Source organism: Rhinolophus ferrumequinum, chromosome 17, assembly GCF_004115265.2.
Source record: "Rhinolophus ferrumequinum isolate MPI-CBG mRhiFer1 chromosome 17, mRhiFer1_v1.p, whole genome shotgun sequence".
Lineage (NCBI taxonomy): Eukaryota > Metazoa > Chordata > Mammalia > Chiroptera > Rhinolophidae > Rhinolophus > Rhinolophus ferrumequinum.
Window position 1 is genome coordinate 27,626,012 of NC_046300.1, and position 19,567 is coordinate 27,645,578.

Consider the following 19,567-nt stretch of genomic DNA (forward strand, 5'->3'; position numbering starts at 1 on the left):
CTGCCTTCATGACTTAAGCACCGCCGAAAGACCCCACCTCCTGCCACTACCACATTGGGCATTAGGATTATAACATGTGAATTTTGGGGGAACACAAACATTCAAACCATAGCAATAAGTAATTCCCAATATTTGAACGAATAACATGCTTCAGAAAAGAAATAAGAGGAATAACCACATACTATTGTGATGATTATCACTACATGTCTCAAATTGTTTTAAGTGTCTTCTACTATGGATATTTTTAAAAGTATAGTAGTCCTCCTTTTCCGGGTGGGGGGGATACATTTCAAGACCCTCAGTGGATGCCTGAAACCACAGATTGTACCAAACCCTATATATATATATATATATATATGTATATATATATATTTTTTTTTTCCATATACACACATACCTGCAAGAGGTGGTATTGCAGATGAGCTTCCATCTAAGTAGGTCTCCATATGGTGTGAGCAATCAGGTATTTAATAAGAGGTGTTTCTAAGGAAACAAAAGAAAACCAAAGGTTAATAGTTGGAGCACATTATAAACTTAGTTTCTGAGTCTAAAGGACAGTCAGTGGAGAAATTTTCTAGATTTGAGCTTGAAGCATCTTTAAGTGGCAGAATGACAGTCTCAATCTGATCAATTTTCCTTGCTTGCAGTTTGAATGTCTGATGATGTCAGGGTGTTCTGGTGAACTCGCTGAGTGGCCTCCACAGAAGTAGACATGAAGATGGTGCATATATGATCTGTTATGGAGATGTCTCTGAAGTTTCTATCTATTTGTCCCCCGTTAGCTAGCTAGGGTTGGGGGGAAAGGACAGTTTAGTGTTTAATGATTGTAAGTCAGAGGGTAGGAGAAAAATGGAACTGTTAGTTTGAAGAGCTATAGCCAGATATTAGAGGAAACTAGAAGAAATCAGGACCCAATCCAGTTTGCAGGTAGATAACAAAACCTCAAAGGCAATAAACAGGACTAGAGTCTAATAGTGGGTACACAATAGTTTTCTATTGAAATACAATTGTTCTCTCTACAGTCACCCCATTTTTAACAAAGATATTCACAGTCACATTCATTTGCTTGCAAAGTAAGTCTAGTCTCATTAAACTTGCCCTGGTTATTTAAATAAGTATAGCAAGAATAGTGACTTTAGGCACATTTTTAGATATAATACCTCAGTTAAAGTTTTGCTAATATCCAAGGGGCTTTATTGGCTCCATAAAGTCAACTTTAGTTTCTTAAAATTGTCTAGTAATAAAGAATCTCAGAACAGATTTTTTTTTAATAGTCTCTTTCGGCAAAGAAGCATGAAAGTTCAATGAGATTCAAAATGAGTACACTGTTCAAAGATAAAATTGTGAAGAATTTCAAGAAGACCACAGAACATTAAACCAAGTGTGAAGCCCTTCTGAATACAGGGCCCCAAGCACAAAGTGCGGGTGTCATGAAAGCCATTTAGTGAGCATTCTAAACACTATGGCAATGAGACAGCAAGAGACAGGGAGGGACATACATATTACACATATCTCATATGTTCATATGCATGCTCCATTGTCTCATCAGACTTCACTTACAAGTCACAAGCTCAAAGATAAATTATTCAGCATTTCATGATGGCAAGTGCAGGGCCTTTCTGAGCCTAGGTCGCACGCCCACGAATCTAGCGCTGCTCTCGCTTTCCACTTCATGCCCTCTAACCTCAAGTAATTAAAACGCCTCTCTGCTCCTTCCTTCCTGATGCCTTTGCACTGTGAGCTGCACTGCCCAGCAACAGTAATCCGAGGACTCATCGAGGTAATCTGGTGGGTGACACTTGGAGAACAAATTATGGGCTGGAGAAGGATGTTCTAATCTCTTCTATGTAAACTAGGAAGGCCTGAGGTGAGGCTGAGACTAGAGTGAGGATGTAAATGTTAGTTATCTTTATAAATAACAACTTGATAATAAATTGAATCCTAAATTCAAAGCACTTGTTTAGGTTTCAATCTATTGTTTGACTGTCCCCGTGAATATTTATTGACTTACTTCAAATGGCTAAACAGATGAATCTTTAAGTATGAACAGACTAGCTCCTACCTTTATGCCACTTGAACAAACAGGCAATGAATGACATTGTCAGTGCCACAAGGAGTACCAAGGGGGCAAGTACATGGCACTAAGAGCGTACAAAGCAAGGTACTAAGGGGGCTTTGCGGGTAAGTCTTCTGGAATTCACCTCTACAATGAAACCTGCGGCATGGATAGTAAGTGGGGCCAGGGTGGGGAAGGAAAAGACTCTTCTTGACAAACATTAACAGCATGGGCAAAAGCAGCAAGAGGAATTACAATGAAAAGAAAATTCAGAAGAGGTGGAAACATGGGGTTCTTTAAGGATCAAACACCGGAGGGAGTTAAATGCAGAGGAGAGCCGTAATTTAAGAGTTTCATGGCCAATCACATCTGCATTGCCAAAATATCAGTCTATGAAAAACAGAAGGGAGTGGAGTGTGCAGTCAGTCAGTACTTGTGCAGCTCATAAAGAGATCAGGTAGTTGGCTGGATTAGGGGATGGAAAATAGTGAGGTTTGGATGTGAGAAATACTTAGAAAGTAGAATTGACAGGACTGGGTGGTTGAATGGATGCGGAAAGGCTAAGGGGAAATAATCAATAAGGAGTCCCCAGACTTCTGGGTCCGTTAATTGGATGGATGCTGGTACCACTTCCTTAGGGTTAAAGAGCCCGAGGTAGCCGGGCAAAGAGGAAGAACCTGGAGCTGAATATTTCAGGTATCTGCAACTTACCTAAAAAATATCCCGTTAATCCAAAATTTGCTCCCTATTTTGGTTTTAATATCCCTAAAATCTGCCTCCGTGCAGCAGGTTCACTGCTTGGGCGGGCAACCAACCAAAGAGATTATTCTCACAAGAGGGAACCCTTGAGCACAAGCTCGAAGACGGAAAGCTAAAACTAAACAAACAGGAAGCTTTTCGACGCCCTAAAATACCCACCCCTCGCAGGACTGGGAGGGGCTGCACCTCTAGAAGCCGGCTACTCAGAGCGGAGGCGTGCCAGCACACCCACGGGCTGACTGGGGGCTCCGCCCTCCGGGGCGGGGGCGGGAATATACCCGGATGTGGATTCTCGGCTAGTGTGTGTCACGTGAGGACGCCCGGTGGGGCGGGACTCGGCCTGCGTGTGTGGCTGCGCCGTTGCCTCACGTGACCGCCTCCTAGCCAGCCAATGGGTGATCGCGGCGGCGAATTTCGAATGTGGTCGCTGTAGTAGGCGGGTAACGGGAGACCGTGCCTTAGACCCGGAGGGTGGGAGCACCGTGCACACTCAGCCGGACAGTTTCACGCAGCCTTGGAATGTGAGGAAGAGGGCGACAGCTGCGGCAGAAGTGGTGGCCAAGATATCGTTGTGGACGTACCTGTGGGAGGCGGATCTCCTGGCCCTTTTCCGGCTACGCACCCACTTCTCCCCCGCCTCCTGGCTTTCCTGGAGCCCCTCGGAGAAAGAAGCCGCAGGATTTTCAGGTGTGGATCTGGCGTATCGTGACCCTTGTTCTTCTTTCGTAGGGGTCTTTCTGTCGTTCTAAGTTTGGTGTGCAAAAGCTCAGGCTGTGGAGTCGGACAGACCGGGTGCCTTTCTCTTTGTTCAGCCACCCGACCCGCGCTTTCCGATGACCTAATTTCCTCTTCTGTTAAATAAACGGGGACCCGAACCTCCTATCCTACCTTCTAGAATTGTGTGAATTAAGTGATGTGTAAATAAAGCATTTACAGTGGTTAAACGCCAGGCTCAACCTAAGGGCGCCCAAACTGGCAGCTCTTTGTGCAGCGCAATACTGTTGACGCACTCCCCTTTGGCTTTCTGGGTTACCATGGAGAACCCGGTGCTGACCAGTGACCTACCTGGCTGCCTCAGTGGCTGGAATGATCAAAGAATTATAACAGAGATCAGATAGTCTAGGTTCTTTTGAATCCAGACCCCTTACCCAAATACTATACAGATCGAGGCTGTCATCCCGCACCTTGACCTGTTTTCATTCGTTCTCTCCATCACACTCCCTATTACCACCATCGGCCTAGATAGGAAATAAAACTAACGATATGGCAAATTTCTTTTGTGATTTTAAGTTGATTAAATGTAATAGCAGTATTTTATATAACGCTGTGCTTTTAAAATACTTTAAACTAAGTTGATCAGTTTCTCAATCTGTATGGCTCTCAAACATCTGTTCCAACTTCAAAAACTCCATTATGGTAGGTTGTTTTATACAACCCACTTTACATTAGTGCATTAAAAATAGTTGTGCTTGCTCTACGGGAAACATCCCAGTAAATATTGTATCTATACTGGCAAAAAGAAATATTTAAATGAAACCTACAATATCTATATTTAAGACCCCAGACACTGCACAGAGGGAAATAAGACTGGAGAAATCCTCAAGAAAATGTAAGGTTCAGGAAAATATTTGACTAAGAGAATATGAACGTAGCCTTTGTAGTGAAAACCATCTACATAGATTGTTGTAGGAAACAATTATGTTTTTGCAATTTTAAGATCCACAAGTGCAATCCAGGGTATACAATGTTCATGAAAAGTAGTTTGACAGGCTTAGTAGCAGAATACTGAGGCACATCTGATTTGCAGCAGTGAAAGATTCGAGTAGACTTATTAATATACTGAGTAGTGTATTCCACTGTCATTGCATGCTTTGCTACTTTTAACTGTGTGTAAAACAATCATTACTTAGTCTGGTTTACTATATTCATGATGTACTGGGAGTTAGCAGACCTGAGTTTTAGAATAACTTTGAGAAAACTGACATTTTCCTGTGCCCCAGTTCCTGCTGGTTCTAACTCCATCATTGTTATAACAGCTTATTAAAATTATATATAGTCCTACATAGTTTAAACCTCGGAAGATCATTTTGACTTTCTAGAGAGTGTGTGCATATCTGAAGTAATAATTGGGTTAAAAGAGTGTGGAAGAGGAGACAAATATTCAGGTGACCTAATCTGATAAATTAATAATATAGAGAAAAACTGGAAAACAAAGCCCAGATATATGATTGCCTCTAAACTAATGCTATAAACCTAATAAACACTAAAACTTGGTCATAAACATTGCCTGAAGGAAACATAAATAATAATATCAAAAACGTAATTTTAAGCATTTCCCATAGTACCTACTATATAGTTAAGCCCCCAATGAGTATTTGTTAAAGAATAAATAAGTAGCATACTGTAGTCTTTGGGTTGGAAATCCATATTTATTAGACCTTCCTTATGAAGTACCTGAGGAGGATGATATGCCAAAAATACTGAGATTTAAAAGCTGCAAAATCTAGATTATTACTAGGTTAGCTGTGTACTTTGTGCTAATTCTTCAGTTACTAAGTCTCTGTTTAATCATTCCTTATGAATAGCCTGTGTTTTCGATCTTTTATGTTTGATGATATTATCTTTATTGTTTTAAATTCCTAGGCAGAAGATGGCCAAGGAAAGGATCCTCAAAAAGTCCTTTCAAGATAGTCTTGAAGATATAAAGAAACGCATGAAAGAAAAAAGGAATAAAAACTTGGCAGAGATTGGGAAACGAAAGTCTTTTATGGCTGCACCATGCCAAATAATCAGTAAGATTTTCATGTTGTCCTTTTGCATCACTTTTTAAAGTTTAGATTTAATAACTAATAAAATATTTTTTATCCTCTTGTAGCCAACACTTCTACACTGCTAAAAAACTACCAAGACAACAACAGAATGTTAGTTTTAGCTTTGGAAAATGAAAAATCCAAAGTAAGAGAAGCCCAAGACATCATCCTACAGCTGAGAAAAGAATGTTACTACCTCACATGTCAGTTATATGCATTGAAAGAAAAACTTACTGCACAACAAACAGAAGAAACTGCTCAGGTATTTTCATTACAGAGTCTGAATTTCTTAGGAAAAATTGTTAAAGCTATGAATTAGTAGATCAATTGTAAACCTATGAAATAGGTCAATTACATTATTTAATTACTGATCTGTTATAATTGATCAAAACATCTTTCTTCAGTGCTTCAGCACAGCTATTGTGTGTGGGCAGTTAAGAACGCTTCAGGCATATAGGTGATTGAGGCTTGTACGTGTATAACTTGGTTTTGAAAGCATGTACCATGTTTCCCCGAAAATAAGACTTAACCGGAAAATAAGCCCTAGCATGATTTTTCAGTATGATGTCCCCTGAACATAAGCCCTTAATGTATCTTTTGGAGCAAAAATTAATATAAGACTGGTCTTATTTTTGGGGAAACATGGTAGCAAGACAAGGTAGAGAAGAAATAGGTTAGCCTTTTGCACTGCTGGTCCTTTTGAATGTTGAGCTAAGTGCATCAAAGATAGGACAACTAAGCTAAAAGTCTAACAGTGGTAGTTGAAGGAGATTAGTCCAAAAGTTTTAATCAGTGCTATAAATCTTACCTTTTCTATGTAGTTTTGCTACATCCAGTGGAGTTTTTATAAGAACGACCTTAATTTGGGAGTGGGAAGAATTTAAGTGCTTTTTAGAGAATCATTTTTACCTACTAGAGGTCTAAATAAAGAAGACTGTACATTAAACTCCCAAATAAGAAATGTCCTGAACATTTTGCTGTCCATATTTTAATCTGAATCTGCTTGTGTCCTGTGCTGTACAGAAGGGCCAGCCAAAATATAACAGACGTGGAGAAAGCTTGTTTTAGGATACTGTTTGTGTCTCATTGCACACTAATGCTGAGAAGCGTAATGATGAACTAATTTCTCCTTTCCTTTTCCCAGAAGTCACTGCCAGGGAAACTCATAGGGCAGACAGAGAAAGAAAAAAGCAGTGCTGAATGTCAGGTGTTAACGGAACAGTTTACTTTCTTCCCAGGTGTCCATTAGTTTGCTATGCCAGTGAAGACAGTTGTGTAGGCAGGAGACCAGAGGAGAAAGCCAGACCACAGTGATTAGGGTAGGGATATGGACTTCAGAAAATTAGTCACCTCCCTGTTGATAGGAGAAGTCAGTGAAAGAGTTCTTGCTTCCCTGCAACTAAGGTGACTCCTTATTTTTTCTATGTATGATATATAGAATGTGTTGTGTGTGTGTGTGTATATACATATATATGCTTATATGTGTAATATACATATGTATACACACATATACACAATATATACATATACAGTGTGATAGAAAATGGTCTCTATAAAGATTAGATATGATTTCTTTACCTTCATGTGAGGGTTAGATTATTTTAAAAAATAATTTGCCTTCAGAATGTAATCTTTCCTAATTTTGTCCTTTTCCTTGTTTGGTCAACTGGTGAGGGGAAAACAATCCCTCCAAAGACATATGAATCTTCCTCTTCCCTTTCCCAAGTTTTTGTTGAAAACACACATAGAATAGTGTAAAGTAAGTACCCAATAAGATAATCACAAAAACAGTGGGGGGGAAATTGTTATTGCAGGCCTTCTGATATTTATCGATGATTTTTAAGTATTTTTTAAAACATGTTAGTTGCTGGGCAAAAGTGTTCTTACATTTACAATATCAAAGTTTGTTTTCTGCCATATACTTGTTGCATATGTCACTCATTCTCAACCATCTCTCTACACTCATACTTCTATATTTATCAAGTCAATTTAGCAGTGATGGAGAAGCTTAAAATGGATTAAGAAGAACGTTTTTCTTGCCTACCAATTGTTAACTTAGCTTATAAAGATTAATCAGAAATTAACTTCTAATAGCCTTTGAGTCCCTGAATTTTACAATGGATCTTTTTAATAATATGTTTTTAAATTATATCACTCTGTAGTTAAATAGTCTCCTTTATTTACCTTCAGTAATAATACTAGTTTTAGAACATTAGCTATACTGATAATAAATTTAAAATTTAACAGGATTAAATTTCTAGTCATTTTGTTTCTGATGAACAGTTTTAACCTATTCATTATAACATTAGCGTATTATATGTGCAACAAATATCAAAAAACAACTGAAATGAATTACAGTGATTTCTAAGGAATCATACTAGACCTCTCATCTTCCTAATTAATACAAGTCTGCAAATCTGCCTTTATCTATACTTGTGTTCTCTATCTTCCCTCTTGTTGCAGTGACAAGTGTCCCTGCTCCTAAGTCCAGGCCCTCCTCTTACGCATCAATTCCCTTCTTTTCATCTCCTCTAGGACTTGGCTCCTGAAAATTTACGCTCTCTTCCAACATGTATCTCCCTCTCTGCTGAATCATTCTAGTTATCATACAAAAGTGCTTTAGAATCCTCAACCTTAAGAGGAAAAGAAAATAAATGAAATCTCTCCTGATCTCATATCTCTCTATGCTTATTTCTGTGCTTCTGTTCCCAATAGAACTTATCCAAAGGGAACTTAGCACTTAAAAACTGTGTTCATTTCCTCAGCTTCCATTCACTTTTTTTTTTTTTTTTGAATATTTTTTTTTTTTATTAATTTATTCCATTCACTTTTGAACTCACTCTTACCAGGCCTTTACCCATGCCATTTAATTGTCAATGTGTGTCAAAGTCACCGAAAATTCCATGTTGCCATATTCAGTGGTCACTTCTTTCTCTTTGACCTTGAAGTAATATACAACACAGGATTTACGCCTTGCTGGAAATACTTTGATGTCTTACCTTTCTTACCGCCATATTCTCCTAGTTTTCTTTCTATCTTTCTGACTGTTCCATGTCAGTCTCTTTTGCTGCCTTCTTTACTTTTAAATGTCAGTTGTCTTAGATCCATCTTTCGAGGTGTGATCAAAAGATACAGTGAATGTTTAATAAAAAAAATTTATTACAGGAAAAGACACATTGCCATTAATCCCCCTGAAAATACACCCCCTTGCTTTGAACACTCTTATACTATCGTTCTTGCCACTTTCTGAAACAGTTCTGGAAGTCCTCTTTCTGAGTGTCTTTACGTCATCCTCCATCATGACAATACTCCACGTTACATATCGCTTCTGGTACTGCAATTTCTGTCAAATAAAAACATTACAGTGTATCCTCATCACCTTATTCACCAGATCTGGTACTGTGTGACTTCTGGCTCTTCCCCAAAGTCAAAATAACCATGAAAGGAAAACGTTTTGAATCGATTCATGACATCCAGGCAGACATGACAGCGCATCTAGAGAAATTCATAAGATTTCCAGAACTGCTTCAGAAAGAGGCAAGAATGTTGGGATAAGTGTGTTTGAAGCGATGGGGTGTGTTTTGAGGGGGATTAATGGCAATGTGTCTTTTACTGTAATAAATTTTTATTTAAACATTCACCGTATTTTGTGATCACACTTCATATCATCCTCTCCCATACCTTTAAATACAGTCTATCTGCTGGTAACTTCCAAATTTATCAGTCAAGACCTAAAGACACATACACACAGAAAAAGAGAGAGCGCTACTGCTTCATATATCCACTTAAATATTTATAAAGGATCTCAAACATATTTTGTACAAAACACAACTCTCTTTTCCTCCTCCCAAACATCTTGTGTACTTCTACATTCCTCTGTAGAAGTAATAAAACAATAAAACAGCCTACCCATTTGCTCAAGTCAAAACCTTAAGAGGCTACCCTCTCCTTGTCCCCACCTCCACTCCTATTCAATCTGAGTACACTTTGTTATCTCAATACCGACTCAGCTTCACCTCCATAGCCGCAGGATTCCAGTCCTGTCTAATATCATGTCTTCCTTGATTTACTGTGCCTTCCTAACACCTGCCCTTGGCTCTTTTCAATCCATGTCTCACACAGTGGCCAGACTGATCTTTTTAAAACTTAGATCATTTTATTCCCTGCTTAATATTTAAGCAACTTCCCATCACACTTAGACTAAAATCCAAACTCATGACTCTCAAGGCCTTACGTTATCTGGCCTCTGCATGCACATCTCCTACTGTTCTTTTCAGTGACTATTTTCCAGCCACAATGGCCTTTCTTTTCTAAACACAGCAAGATTTTCCCTACATCATGACTTTTATATTTGCTATTTCCACAGTTTTCTTTTCCCCCTGCTCTTTCAATCCCTGGCTCCTTTCCATTGTTCAGATTTCAGATGAAAGTCGCCCTATCTAAAAGAGCCCTCTACCTCAGTTACTCTCTGTCACTTCATCCTGAGTATTTCCTTCATAGCACTTAACACTACTGAAATGATATAGACATATAGATATAGATATATATGCAGGGTGCCAAAAAATGTATACACATTTTAAGAAAGGAAAACTTAAAACTGTAATACTCAAAATATACCAATAACAAAAGATGAATACAAGTCACGTTTGACTTCTGCAATTACAAGAGGTGCTCAAAGTGGTTACTATCAGTGTCCAGACACTTCTGATTACGGCAAACTACTGCATGAGCAACGTTGACCAAAGTGTCCACTTGTATACACGTTTTGGTACCGCCGGTATATATCCTTTCCTTTTCTAAAGTTTCTCTCCCTATGCTAGAATGTAAGCTTTAAGAGGGCAGGACTTAATCTCTTTTTTAGCTACTAGACCCAGTTCCCAGAACAGTGCCTGGCAACATGGTAGCCCATCAGTAAGTGTTTATTATTGAATAAATGAATGCTTTGTTACGGATATTTCCGTTTTACCAGTGTTTTCTTTGTTTTAATACATTAACAGAACCATGAAGTATATCCTTGTGGAATGGACTCCAATAGTGACAACTCTGGGGATTTATTTGTGACGGATTTACCGTTAGTATCAAATTCATTATTATGATTACTAATACCAAGAAAGATTTAATTCTGTGATCCATTTATAAAAGAATATTTGCATCATATTGACTCATATTTAGAGTCTGATGTTCTCCCTACTGAGAACGTATTTAAGAATATTTGATATTTTGAAATTCTGTTATATAGAGCCAAGCCAACGCCTTATATTTAGTTACTTTTTTGATGTCTTAGGAATAAGAAGCTTTTGTAGAATTTTAGAATTATTCACTTCAGTTATACTTTTCTTGTATCAAGATTTTATTCTAAGAAGGATTGGTTATTCAAATGATGGTATTTTGCTAGTATTACAAATAGACTGATTTAGAAAAGAAATATAATAAAACATATTTAACACCACTGTCACACTGTCTTGCTGAACCAGTTTATTCTTAAATACAATCAGATCCCATATACACTCTTGCCCTTCTCTCGGATCAAGTGTACTGTTTGCTGATGAATTATTGAGATATAATTACATACAGTAAAATGCACAAATGTTTATTATACAGTTCAGTGAGTTTGACTAATGTATATACCTGTGGAACCGAAACCTCAATTAAGACATAGAGTACTGACATCACTCTACCTCGGCTTTCTCAGTCTTAACACTTTGACATTTGGGCCAAATCATTCCTTGTTGTAGAGAGCTGTCCTAAGCATTGTGGGATATTTAGCAGCATCATTGGCTCTACCCACAAATAGTAGTAGCACTCCTCTCCCCCAGTTATGAGAACCAAAAATGTTTCCAGACGTTGCCAAATATCCCCTGGGGGAATATAATTGTCCTCTAGTAGGAACAACTGCCATAAGCCATTCCCTCAGATCCCTTTTGAGTGTATGCCCCGTTCCTCTCAGAAGTAATCACAAATATGATTTCTATCTCCATATTAATTTTAACCGTGAATAGTTTTAAAACTGCTGAACTTTGACGATTTGATAAAATATTTATGTAATAGGCAAAAAGTAAGATGAGGTAATTGAGTTTTTATAAGATTTCTAAAATTGTAATTAGTTGATTCCCATAACTCTTTTACCTAAAACTATTTAAATTTTGATGTCTAGAGGTGAAAATTTTAAAGAATTTTTAAAAATAAAAAAAATGAAACAGCCAGTAATAGTATTAGAACATAAAGAAAATTTCTTTTTCCATGAACCAAAGGAGGACATGTTTTTTTAAAAAAATGAAGTGTTTACTTCAGAGGAATCAGTAGTTAAGCAACATAAAAGCATTTACCATCAAAAAAATTACAACTTAGCTGATAATAGAGCAGACTCCTAAAGAGCTGAATAATCAAACTACATTTCCTTGATGTATTTTATAAATCAATTCTGATTGGCTAGTTTTCCAGTTAAATGAAATTATGAGTTATGGCATATTTTTAAGGAAGAACGTATCCAGTTTGATACGTTAAGGTATTCCAGTAGGAGTTTAATGTCAGTTGTAACAAATCAGCCTCCATGTAATCAGTATAAATGTGTTTTGGTTTCCTTTAAAATAGAACAGATGTACTAATTTAGAATGGAATTATGAAATAATACTGAAAGAAAGAAAAAATCTTAATTTTAAGAAAAAAATCTTAAATTTATTTTTATTGCGTAACTGTTAAATAAATTTCTGTTTTTCAATGGTATTTTCTAAGGCAAGTTCCTCTTGAGGAAGATCACCTTCCAGGACAAGGAGAATCATTCCAAATGCAAGGTAATTCAAATGAAAATCTGAGAATATCATTACAGGAAAGATGAGATCTTTGAGAACAAGTGACATAATTCAATTTTCCTTTTCACTTTTTAAATCTGCTTCCCTGGTTTGCTTCTACCTACAGCAAATCTGTTTATGTTATACAGACTAATAAGAGATTTAAAATACATCCATTTATTTTGCAAAATCTATAATCAGAAACCTTGGACACAACTGCAGCTACAATTTACTGAGCCAGACTGTGTCAAGCTCTATGTTAGGCATTTTACATATATTGTCTCAGCCTTCACAACAACCTTGGATTACAGGGTCCCATTTTACTCAAAGACTCAAAGAAGGAAAGTATCTCATAAGAAGTAGCCCAGATGGTAAGAGTTAGGGTTTAAACTCAAAGCTGACCTCCAAAATTATCCCCTTCTACTTTTAAATTGGTATGTGCCTGTACTCCAATATCAATCCTCTCTACTTGAACTAAGCTTGAAGCAGGGATAGTATTCGAATAAGCTAAACCAAATATCCTCGCTTTTATTGAAAATACAGATTATATTTCTTACCTGAAAGGTTTTCCAATTGTCCCATTTTACTCATTTTTTAAAGAACAACTTAGCTCCCATCACTGTCTTGGTGTATTTGTCTTACTTTGGAATCCTGTATCCTGTACACATAAGATAATATAGACTACTAGTTATCTTTAAACCAGGAGCACATAAAACCCAAGTTAGAATATTCTTTAAAGTTATGTAAGATTCTATCACAGATCAGATACAAGCCAGCACCTGATCATTGCCAAATAAATAGATGGTAATATAAAGTGCCCCAGATTTTTATTTACTTAAATATGGGGAAACTACAGAATGATTTCATTTATTCTATTTTGAACTTTGAATTCTAAGATTCTTGAAATTAAAATTTCCATAGAGTAAAACTATTTTTCTCATTTACTTTTTAAATTCTCAGAGCAAATACCTACTATTCCTCAAGACAGACTAGGATTTGATTTGGATTCAGGCGAAGATAAATCTACTGATAATGTTTTACCTAGAACTGTATCTCTCCGTCGCAATTTAAAGAAACATTTTGATGATCTATGCGAATTCAGTACTTTGGATAATTTTGAAATCAGTCATTTATCAGAACAGTCTTTTGAATTGGAAACAATTAGATCTGTAGACCCACTAGTAAACATGCATGTGTCTGAAAATGTCGGACAAAATGTTTGTCAATGGAACAAAGATCAAATTAACTTATCACCAAAGCTGATTCACCAAGGAAGATCTAAAACAAAAGAAGACTTTTTAGAATATAAATCTGAAGAAACTAGAAGTAAGTGTAGAGATGCACAAAGAAGAAAAAGAGAAGAGAAAAGAAAAGCTAACAGGAGAAAATTAAAATCTGTATCTAAGTATAAAGAGAGAAAAAGTAAAAATAAAAAAACAGTTTCCAAAAAGACGTTGGATGATTTTGTCACTTCTGGTGATGATGCTTACAATTTTAATTCAGAAGAGGGTGTTCACCTCACTCCTTTCCGACAAAAAATGAGCAACGATTCTAAAAGAGAAGAAAACAGCAGTGACTCCGAAGTGAGCATCTGTGAATCAAGTGATTCAGGAGATGATTCTGATGACCTCTATTTGCCCACTTGCAAGTACATTCAAGGTCTTTCCGAATCAAATAGGAGTCCAGTCACCAGGCCTCGATCTAAAAGAACTCTAAAATGTAGGAATGAAAAAGAGACCGACGGTGTTCAGCCAACAGAAACTCCTACCAGTAAGTGATCTACTTGTTTGCCTGCACTTTCAATGTGTATGATAAATGATCATTCCCGATGCTTATATACTACATTTGCCATCTGTTTCTCTGGGGGAGGTTAGAGACTTACCATCTGTCTCTGAGGGAAGTAACAACAGTCTGATTAAATAGTGGGGCACTGAGGGTAGAAATCACAGTTGTGTTGTTCTGACCTGCTTTCAGCTAATTTAAATCCTCTTTAAGAACAAATACTACTTGTTATGGAGAAAGCATTTTTACTTTCAGTAAAAGAAGCCTTCCAAGGTGAGGAATAAACTGTGGAGTTAGGCTGTTAAAATATCTTTTATACACTCACCTGTAACGTCCCCTTGAAAATGAAATCAAGCTTGAATCCAGTGACTTGTCATTATAATGGCTTTGTTTTATATTCAATTTGACAGGAACCATGATTTTAGGTAATTTTCTACTTAGTGAAGGTGGCCTAATAAGACCAAAAAACTCTTCCCTCAATTGACGGGCTTAGTATTCTTTTGTAAGACATTTGCAAAACATCTAAAAACTGTGGCTTAGAAAATCTTTTGTTAGAGCAAAAGTCAGCATGGTTCAGAGGCTGGTGATACCGCCTGCACCTGCCCACAAAGATACTCATCTGGGAATTTTCGTTAGTATGGTAAAACCCACATATACAGTCAAGCTGTCGCAGTCTCAAAGTTTTGTCATATTTCATTTGATCCTACTAGGAACAACTCTATGAAGTGTAGGTATCAGGACACTAAAGCCAAAGACTTAAATGACTTTCCAGGGTCAACTAGTAAGGTGGTAATATGCTATAATGATGTTACAGTAAGGCAAACAATATTGGCAAAATGTTAATTACTGAAGCTAGGTAACTGGGTTCATTATCATTATACTGTAGTCTCCATCTCTGTGTATACTTGAAAATTTCCTAAGTTTTTAAAAGAAAAAAAGAGTCCATTCTAAAACAGTGCTACTCGGGGTATTGTACCTGGACCAGCAGCATCGGCATTACCTGGAAACTTCTTAGAATTGCAGAATCTAAGGCTCTTCCCCCACACCCTTTAATCAGAATCTGCATCTTTTTAAAGACAAGTTCCTCGGGGGTTTGTATATACATTCAAGTTTGAGAAGCATTGTTCCAGAACATAGCAACTGATGTTCTTGCTTAACCATACTTTTCATAACGCTGGAATAATTTGTGTAATATAGTATGCTTATGTGGCGACACAAAAGAGTATTTGAAACTCAGATAACCCCGGAGAACATGGTTGTTAAATAGTCATTTTACAGTTACAATTTTGCTTGTCTTGTGGCATGATTTGCTTTTAAAGCTATTTGAAGAGATTGTTTGTCTTGCAGTGACCTTACTGTGTGCTGGGTACCTGTCTCCCAATACAGATGTAGCTCCAAAGTAGAATAATTTGCTTATGACAGGAAAAACACTGGGTAACTTGAACCTACTAGCTTTACTAGAGGGAACCCCCTTTCTCCTGGTTTACACAGAGGCTATGGTTTAGAATTCTCATGTATTAATAGAATGAGTTTAAGTAGCATTATAAGACTATAGGGAGCCACTTGATAAACTTTGGTACTGAAAGAGATGGTTTTGATGATTCTAAAGAGCAAGATGTGACTAAAATGAAATTCTATAGTTTAATTCATTATGCCCAAGCTATCCTAGAAAATTTTTAATCCTTTTTTAATTTCTAACAATTTTAAGTTTTAGTAAACTGTTGTGTCAATTTTTCACATCTACAATAATTAATATTTCAGTGTTATCAGGGATGAAAAAATGAACAGGTTAAAAATCTTATAAAGTGCTGGATTTTGTATACATTTAGGATATGTAATTGCATACAATTTTATTTCCTGTGGTTTGTTTTGTTGGTGGTTTTTTTTTTGGAACCATATTCAGCAAAAGTTGTTTTTGTAGGTGCACTACCTGAAACTCACCAGTCACCTCATTTTCGCCTGAGGGACATCACCAATGTCTCCTTGCATCCTGTAGTGCAAATCAGAAAACTTTCTCTACCTCCAAAAAAGAATAAAGAAAGCCCAGCAGTGTCTCTGCCTAAGCGTAGGTGCACGGCTAGTGTGAACTACAAGGAACCCACGCTCAGTTCGTAAGTATTTAATTTGTGGGAACTCACCTTTCACTGGCACATTTTACAATAACTTTATACTGAAGACTAAGGTTAGTATTGGGATGCTAACAATCTCTTTTTACCTTTATAGGAAACTGAGAAGAGGGGACCCTTTTACAGATTTGTGTTTCTTGAATTCGCCTGTTTTCAAACGAAAAAAGGATTCCAGACGCAGTTCTAAAAAAAAAGTATGAAGCAAATAGTATGCAAAAAGTATGAAGCAGTTGTCGGATGCTGTTTAAATTCATCCTACACCCACTTATAATGCTCCAAGAGAATCCGTAAGCTGGTACACAAGGGTGTTGAACTATTGCCATAGAATATTCTGTTGACAGGACTCTAGATCATGAACATTTCTTCAAAACTGTATTTATTTCAATTGTGATTTTTTTTCTTAAACCTTTAATAGATTTAATTCTTTCTTTTAAATATAAATAACTGGACTTACGCACTATTATAGATTTCTTATACTGCCTAAAAACCTTAATTTTAGTCAAAATGTACCTTATACCAACATCTTGGAAATTAATAATTATTCAAATTAAGATGTGTTTTAATTATAAACCTCTGGCATTGTTCTTTTTCCTTTAAGTGGGGAATGCTAGAATGAATGATTTTTGAAGACAGGCTGAGGATCTTTTGAAATTCCTTATATATTTGAATAAAATCAATTCTTGACATTCACAGTAAGGTATACCCTATTGTTTGTGGATCCCTTATATCATCGCTGTATTTAATTTTTTAGAGAAAAATGTGTATGAGATCATGATTAGAGAACTGATGGTGGCTTAAACTGAGTGACTGGATAAGTAACTAACTCTGAACCCCAAGCTCTAGATGTATATTCTTCAAAGTGATCAGCAAAATCACAAATTATGTCATGGACTTTGAGGATAGTTCCTTAGTCAAAAACCTCAAATGTTAAATGTCTGAATGCCAAAGTTTTTGTTGTATTTTTGATCAATTAATGAAAGGGAATTAGTTCAGTTCTGAAAGTTCGAAGCAATGCTTGCATATCTCTTTAAACTTTAAAGCACTGTAGGTTATTCAGTTTTAAAGAGTAATAAAGTTTGTGTAAGATAGTGCATGTGTTTTTCTTCTATTCTTTAAATATCAAAGAGTATGCATCTGGTTGTCTTACTCTCTAGCCTTCACTGTTATCATCAATCTTAGACATTTCTGTACCCACACCTTGGTCTTGTCTATTGTCACTGCCATGAAACTCTTAGCCACCCCACCATACTCAACCTAACACTTCTTTCTTTCAGCTTTTCATTGCGGACTCTTCAGGTCCATGATCAACAAATTCTATTTTACCAGGGGACTTGTCCAATCCTGACCTCAGATTTTAACTGTGTATCTTTCTGCATTCTGTTATCAATCACACCCAAATCCTATTCATCAGCCAAAATTATTTTATTCCTGATGGAATCACTGATTCATGTCTCATACTCTCCTGTCACAATCTCTTATTTTTCCGGTTTGTTTGTTCAACCACTCCCTTTCCACCTGTTCTTTAAATTCATAAAAACAAAACCCTCTAGAATAGCTAGGTTTAATTAAGATTAAATACAATTTAAAATTTCTCAGTCATAGGAGCCACAATTCAAATGCTCAATAGCCACATATGGCTAGCGGTTACCATTTTGGGGTAAATGCAGATATAGACTATTTCCATCACCACAGAAAGTTCTACTGGACAATACTGCTCTAAGCCAGCAGAGGTCAAACTACAGCCAATGGGCCAAATACAGCCCTCTGTCTGCTTTTGCATGGTCTGCAAGCTACAATTGGTTTTTCATGTTCCTAAATGTTTGGGGGGAAAATCTAACAATTGGTATCAATTTTGATGATAGAAAACATTAAATTTGAACCACAGTAAAATACTTACGTAGTAGCTTTGATTTTTACTTTTGGCTTGCAAAGCCTAATACTTAACTCTCAAGCCCTTTATGGGAAAAGTTTGCCAACTCCTGCTCTAGACCATTTACTGCCTTTATTTTTACTTTATAAATCTTTCTCTTCTGACATTTTCTGGGCTCACTTTGATCTTTATCTTCATTTTCAAAATAATCATTCTAAATGTGATGTTTTTGTACTTTTTTTCTGTATTCTTGCTGTAGCGTTTATCCATAGACTATTAAGAATTGTTTTGTATGTTAACATTTAACGTGAATGTTATATTGTATGTCTTTTTGCCACTGACTTTTAATGCAATTGTTTTTGAGATTTTTCCATGTTGGCAGATGTAGGCTATTTTCTTTGTTGTACAGTATTTTGTTATGTAAATAAATCACTTATTCTTTTGGGAGATAATTTGCTTCTACTTTTTCATTATTATAAATCAGTCCTTGTACACATGTAAGTTTACATGAAGTTGATACCTAGAAGTGGAGTGTCTCTCTAAAGTGGTTGTACCAATTCTCCTCAATGAATATATTACTCTAACAGCAATTCATGTTTCCAGTTTCCCCACATACTGTCACTTGGTGTTACTGAACATTAAAATTAGCCAAGCCAATGAGTATGAAATGGTTTCTTTTAATTACTTACACGATTTTATCATATTAATTGCTTGTGAGAATTCAAGTGTTTATTGGTCATTCTCATTCCTTCTGTGAACTGCTTGTTATATCTTTTGCCCACTTTTCTATTAGAATGTCTTTTTCTTACTAAATACTATGGGTTCTTTATATATTCTAGATACTATTCCTTGTCTTTATTTACATGGATTATAACTATCTTTCCTCAGTTTCTACCTTTTCTTTCTTTATTCCTTGTTTATAATGTCAATGTTTGGGAGTTTTAAATATTAGTATCCTCTATCTTCTAAGTAAAATTTGCCTATATCCTATCCCATATACATCTTATATTTTGGGTAGCAAGAATAGCCTCAAAATTAAGTTGAAAATATTTTCTTTTTGCTCTATGGAACAAATTGTACCAAAGGTGTGGTAGCACTTGCCATTAAGACCATTTACCAGGTGCTTTTGTGGGGAAATTTATGTCTTAGTTTTTTAATAATTATAAGTCTAACAGGTTCTCTAATTCTAATTGATTCTATTTACCTTTTTCTTAGGAATTGTCTGTTTCATCTTTTATATAATGGCTTGAGTTATTTATAATATTTAAAAATATTTTTCAAATCTGTACTATCTGTAGTTATGTTAAACTTTATTGCCTAGTTGTACTTGCTTTTGTACTTGAGAAAAATATAAATTCTCTGAGTGCAATGTTACA

At 36.3% G+C, this 19,567-nt stretch overlaps 1 protein-coding gene across 2 annotated transcripts; it reads left to right on the forward strand.

Annotated features, from left to right (window-relative positions):
* The first annotated feature begins 3,238 nt into the window (after nt 1-3,238).
* Nucleotides 3,239-18,690, forward strand: SGO1 (shugoshin 1). Of its 2 annotated transcripts, none has more exons than XM_033131484.1 (8): nt 3,239-3,502; nt 5,459-5,607; nt 5,691-5,887; nt 10,620-10,696; nt 12,358-12,416; nt 13,374-14,183; nt 16,117-16,306; nt 16,419-18,690. In XM_033131484.1, the coding sequence occupies exons 2-8, from the start codon at nt 5,466-5,468 to the stop codon at nt 16,519-16,521; spliced, it is 1,578 nt and encodes a 525-aa protein (XP_032987375.1). In that variant the 5' UTR covers nt 3,239-3,502; nt 5,459-5,465; the 3' UTR covers nt 16,522-18,690. The 2 variants fall into 2 exon arrangements, with proteins under 2 accessions (XP_032987375.1, XP_032987376.1); XM_033131485.1 differs by having other exon boundaries at nt 10,623-10,696.
* The last annotated feature ends 877 nt before the right edge of the window (nt 18,691-19,567 follow it).

Bases quoted from the DNA above. Each gene is read 5' to 3' on its own strand.
- SGO1 (XM_033131484.1), top strand. From the start codon at position 5,466: ATGGCCAAGGAAAGGATCCTCAAAAAGTCCTTTCAAGATAGTCTTGAA. The intron at 12,417-13,373 runs GTAATTCAAATG...TTAAATTCTCAG, and splicing joins AGAATCATTCCAAATGCAAG to AGCAAATACCTACTATTCCT. The intron at 14,184-16,116 runs GTAAGTGATCTA...TTGTTTTTGTAG, and splicing joins GCCAACAGAAACTCCTACCA to GTGCACTACCTGAAACTCAC.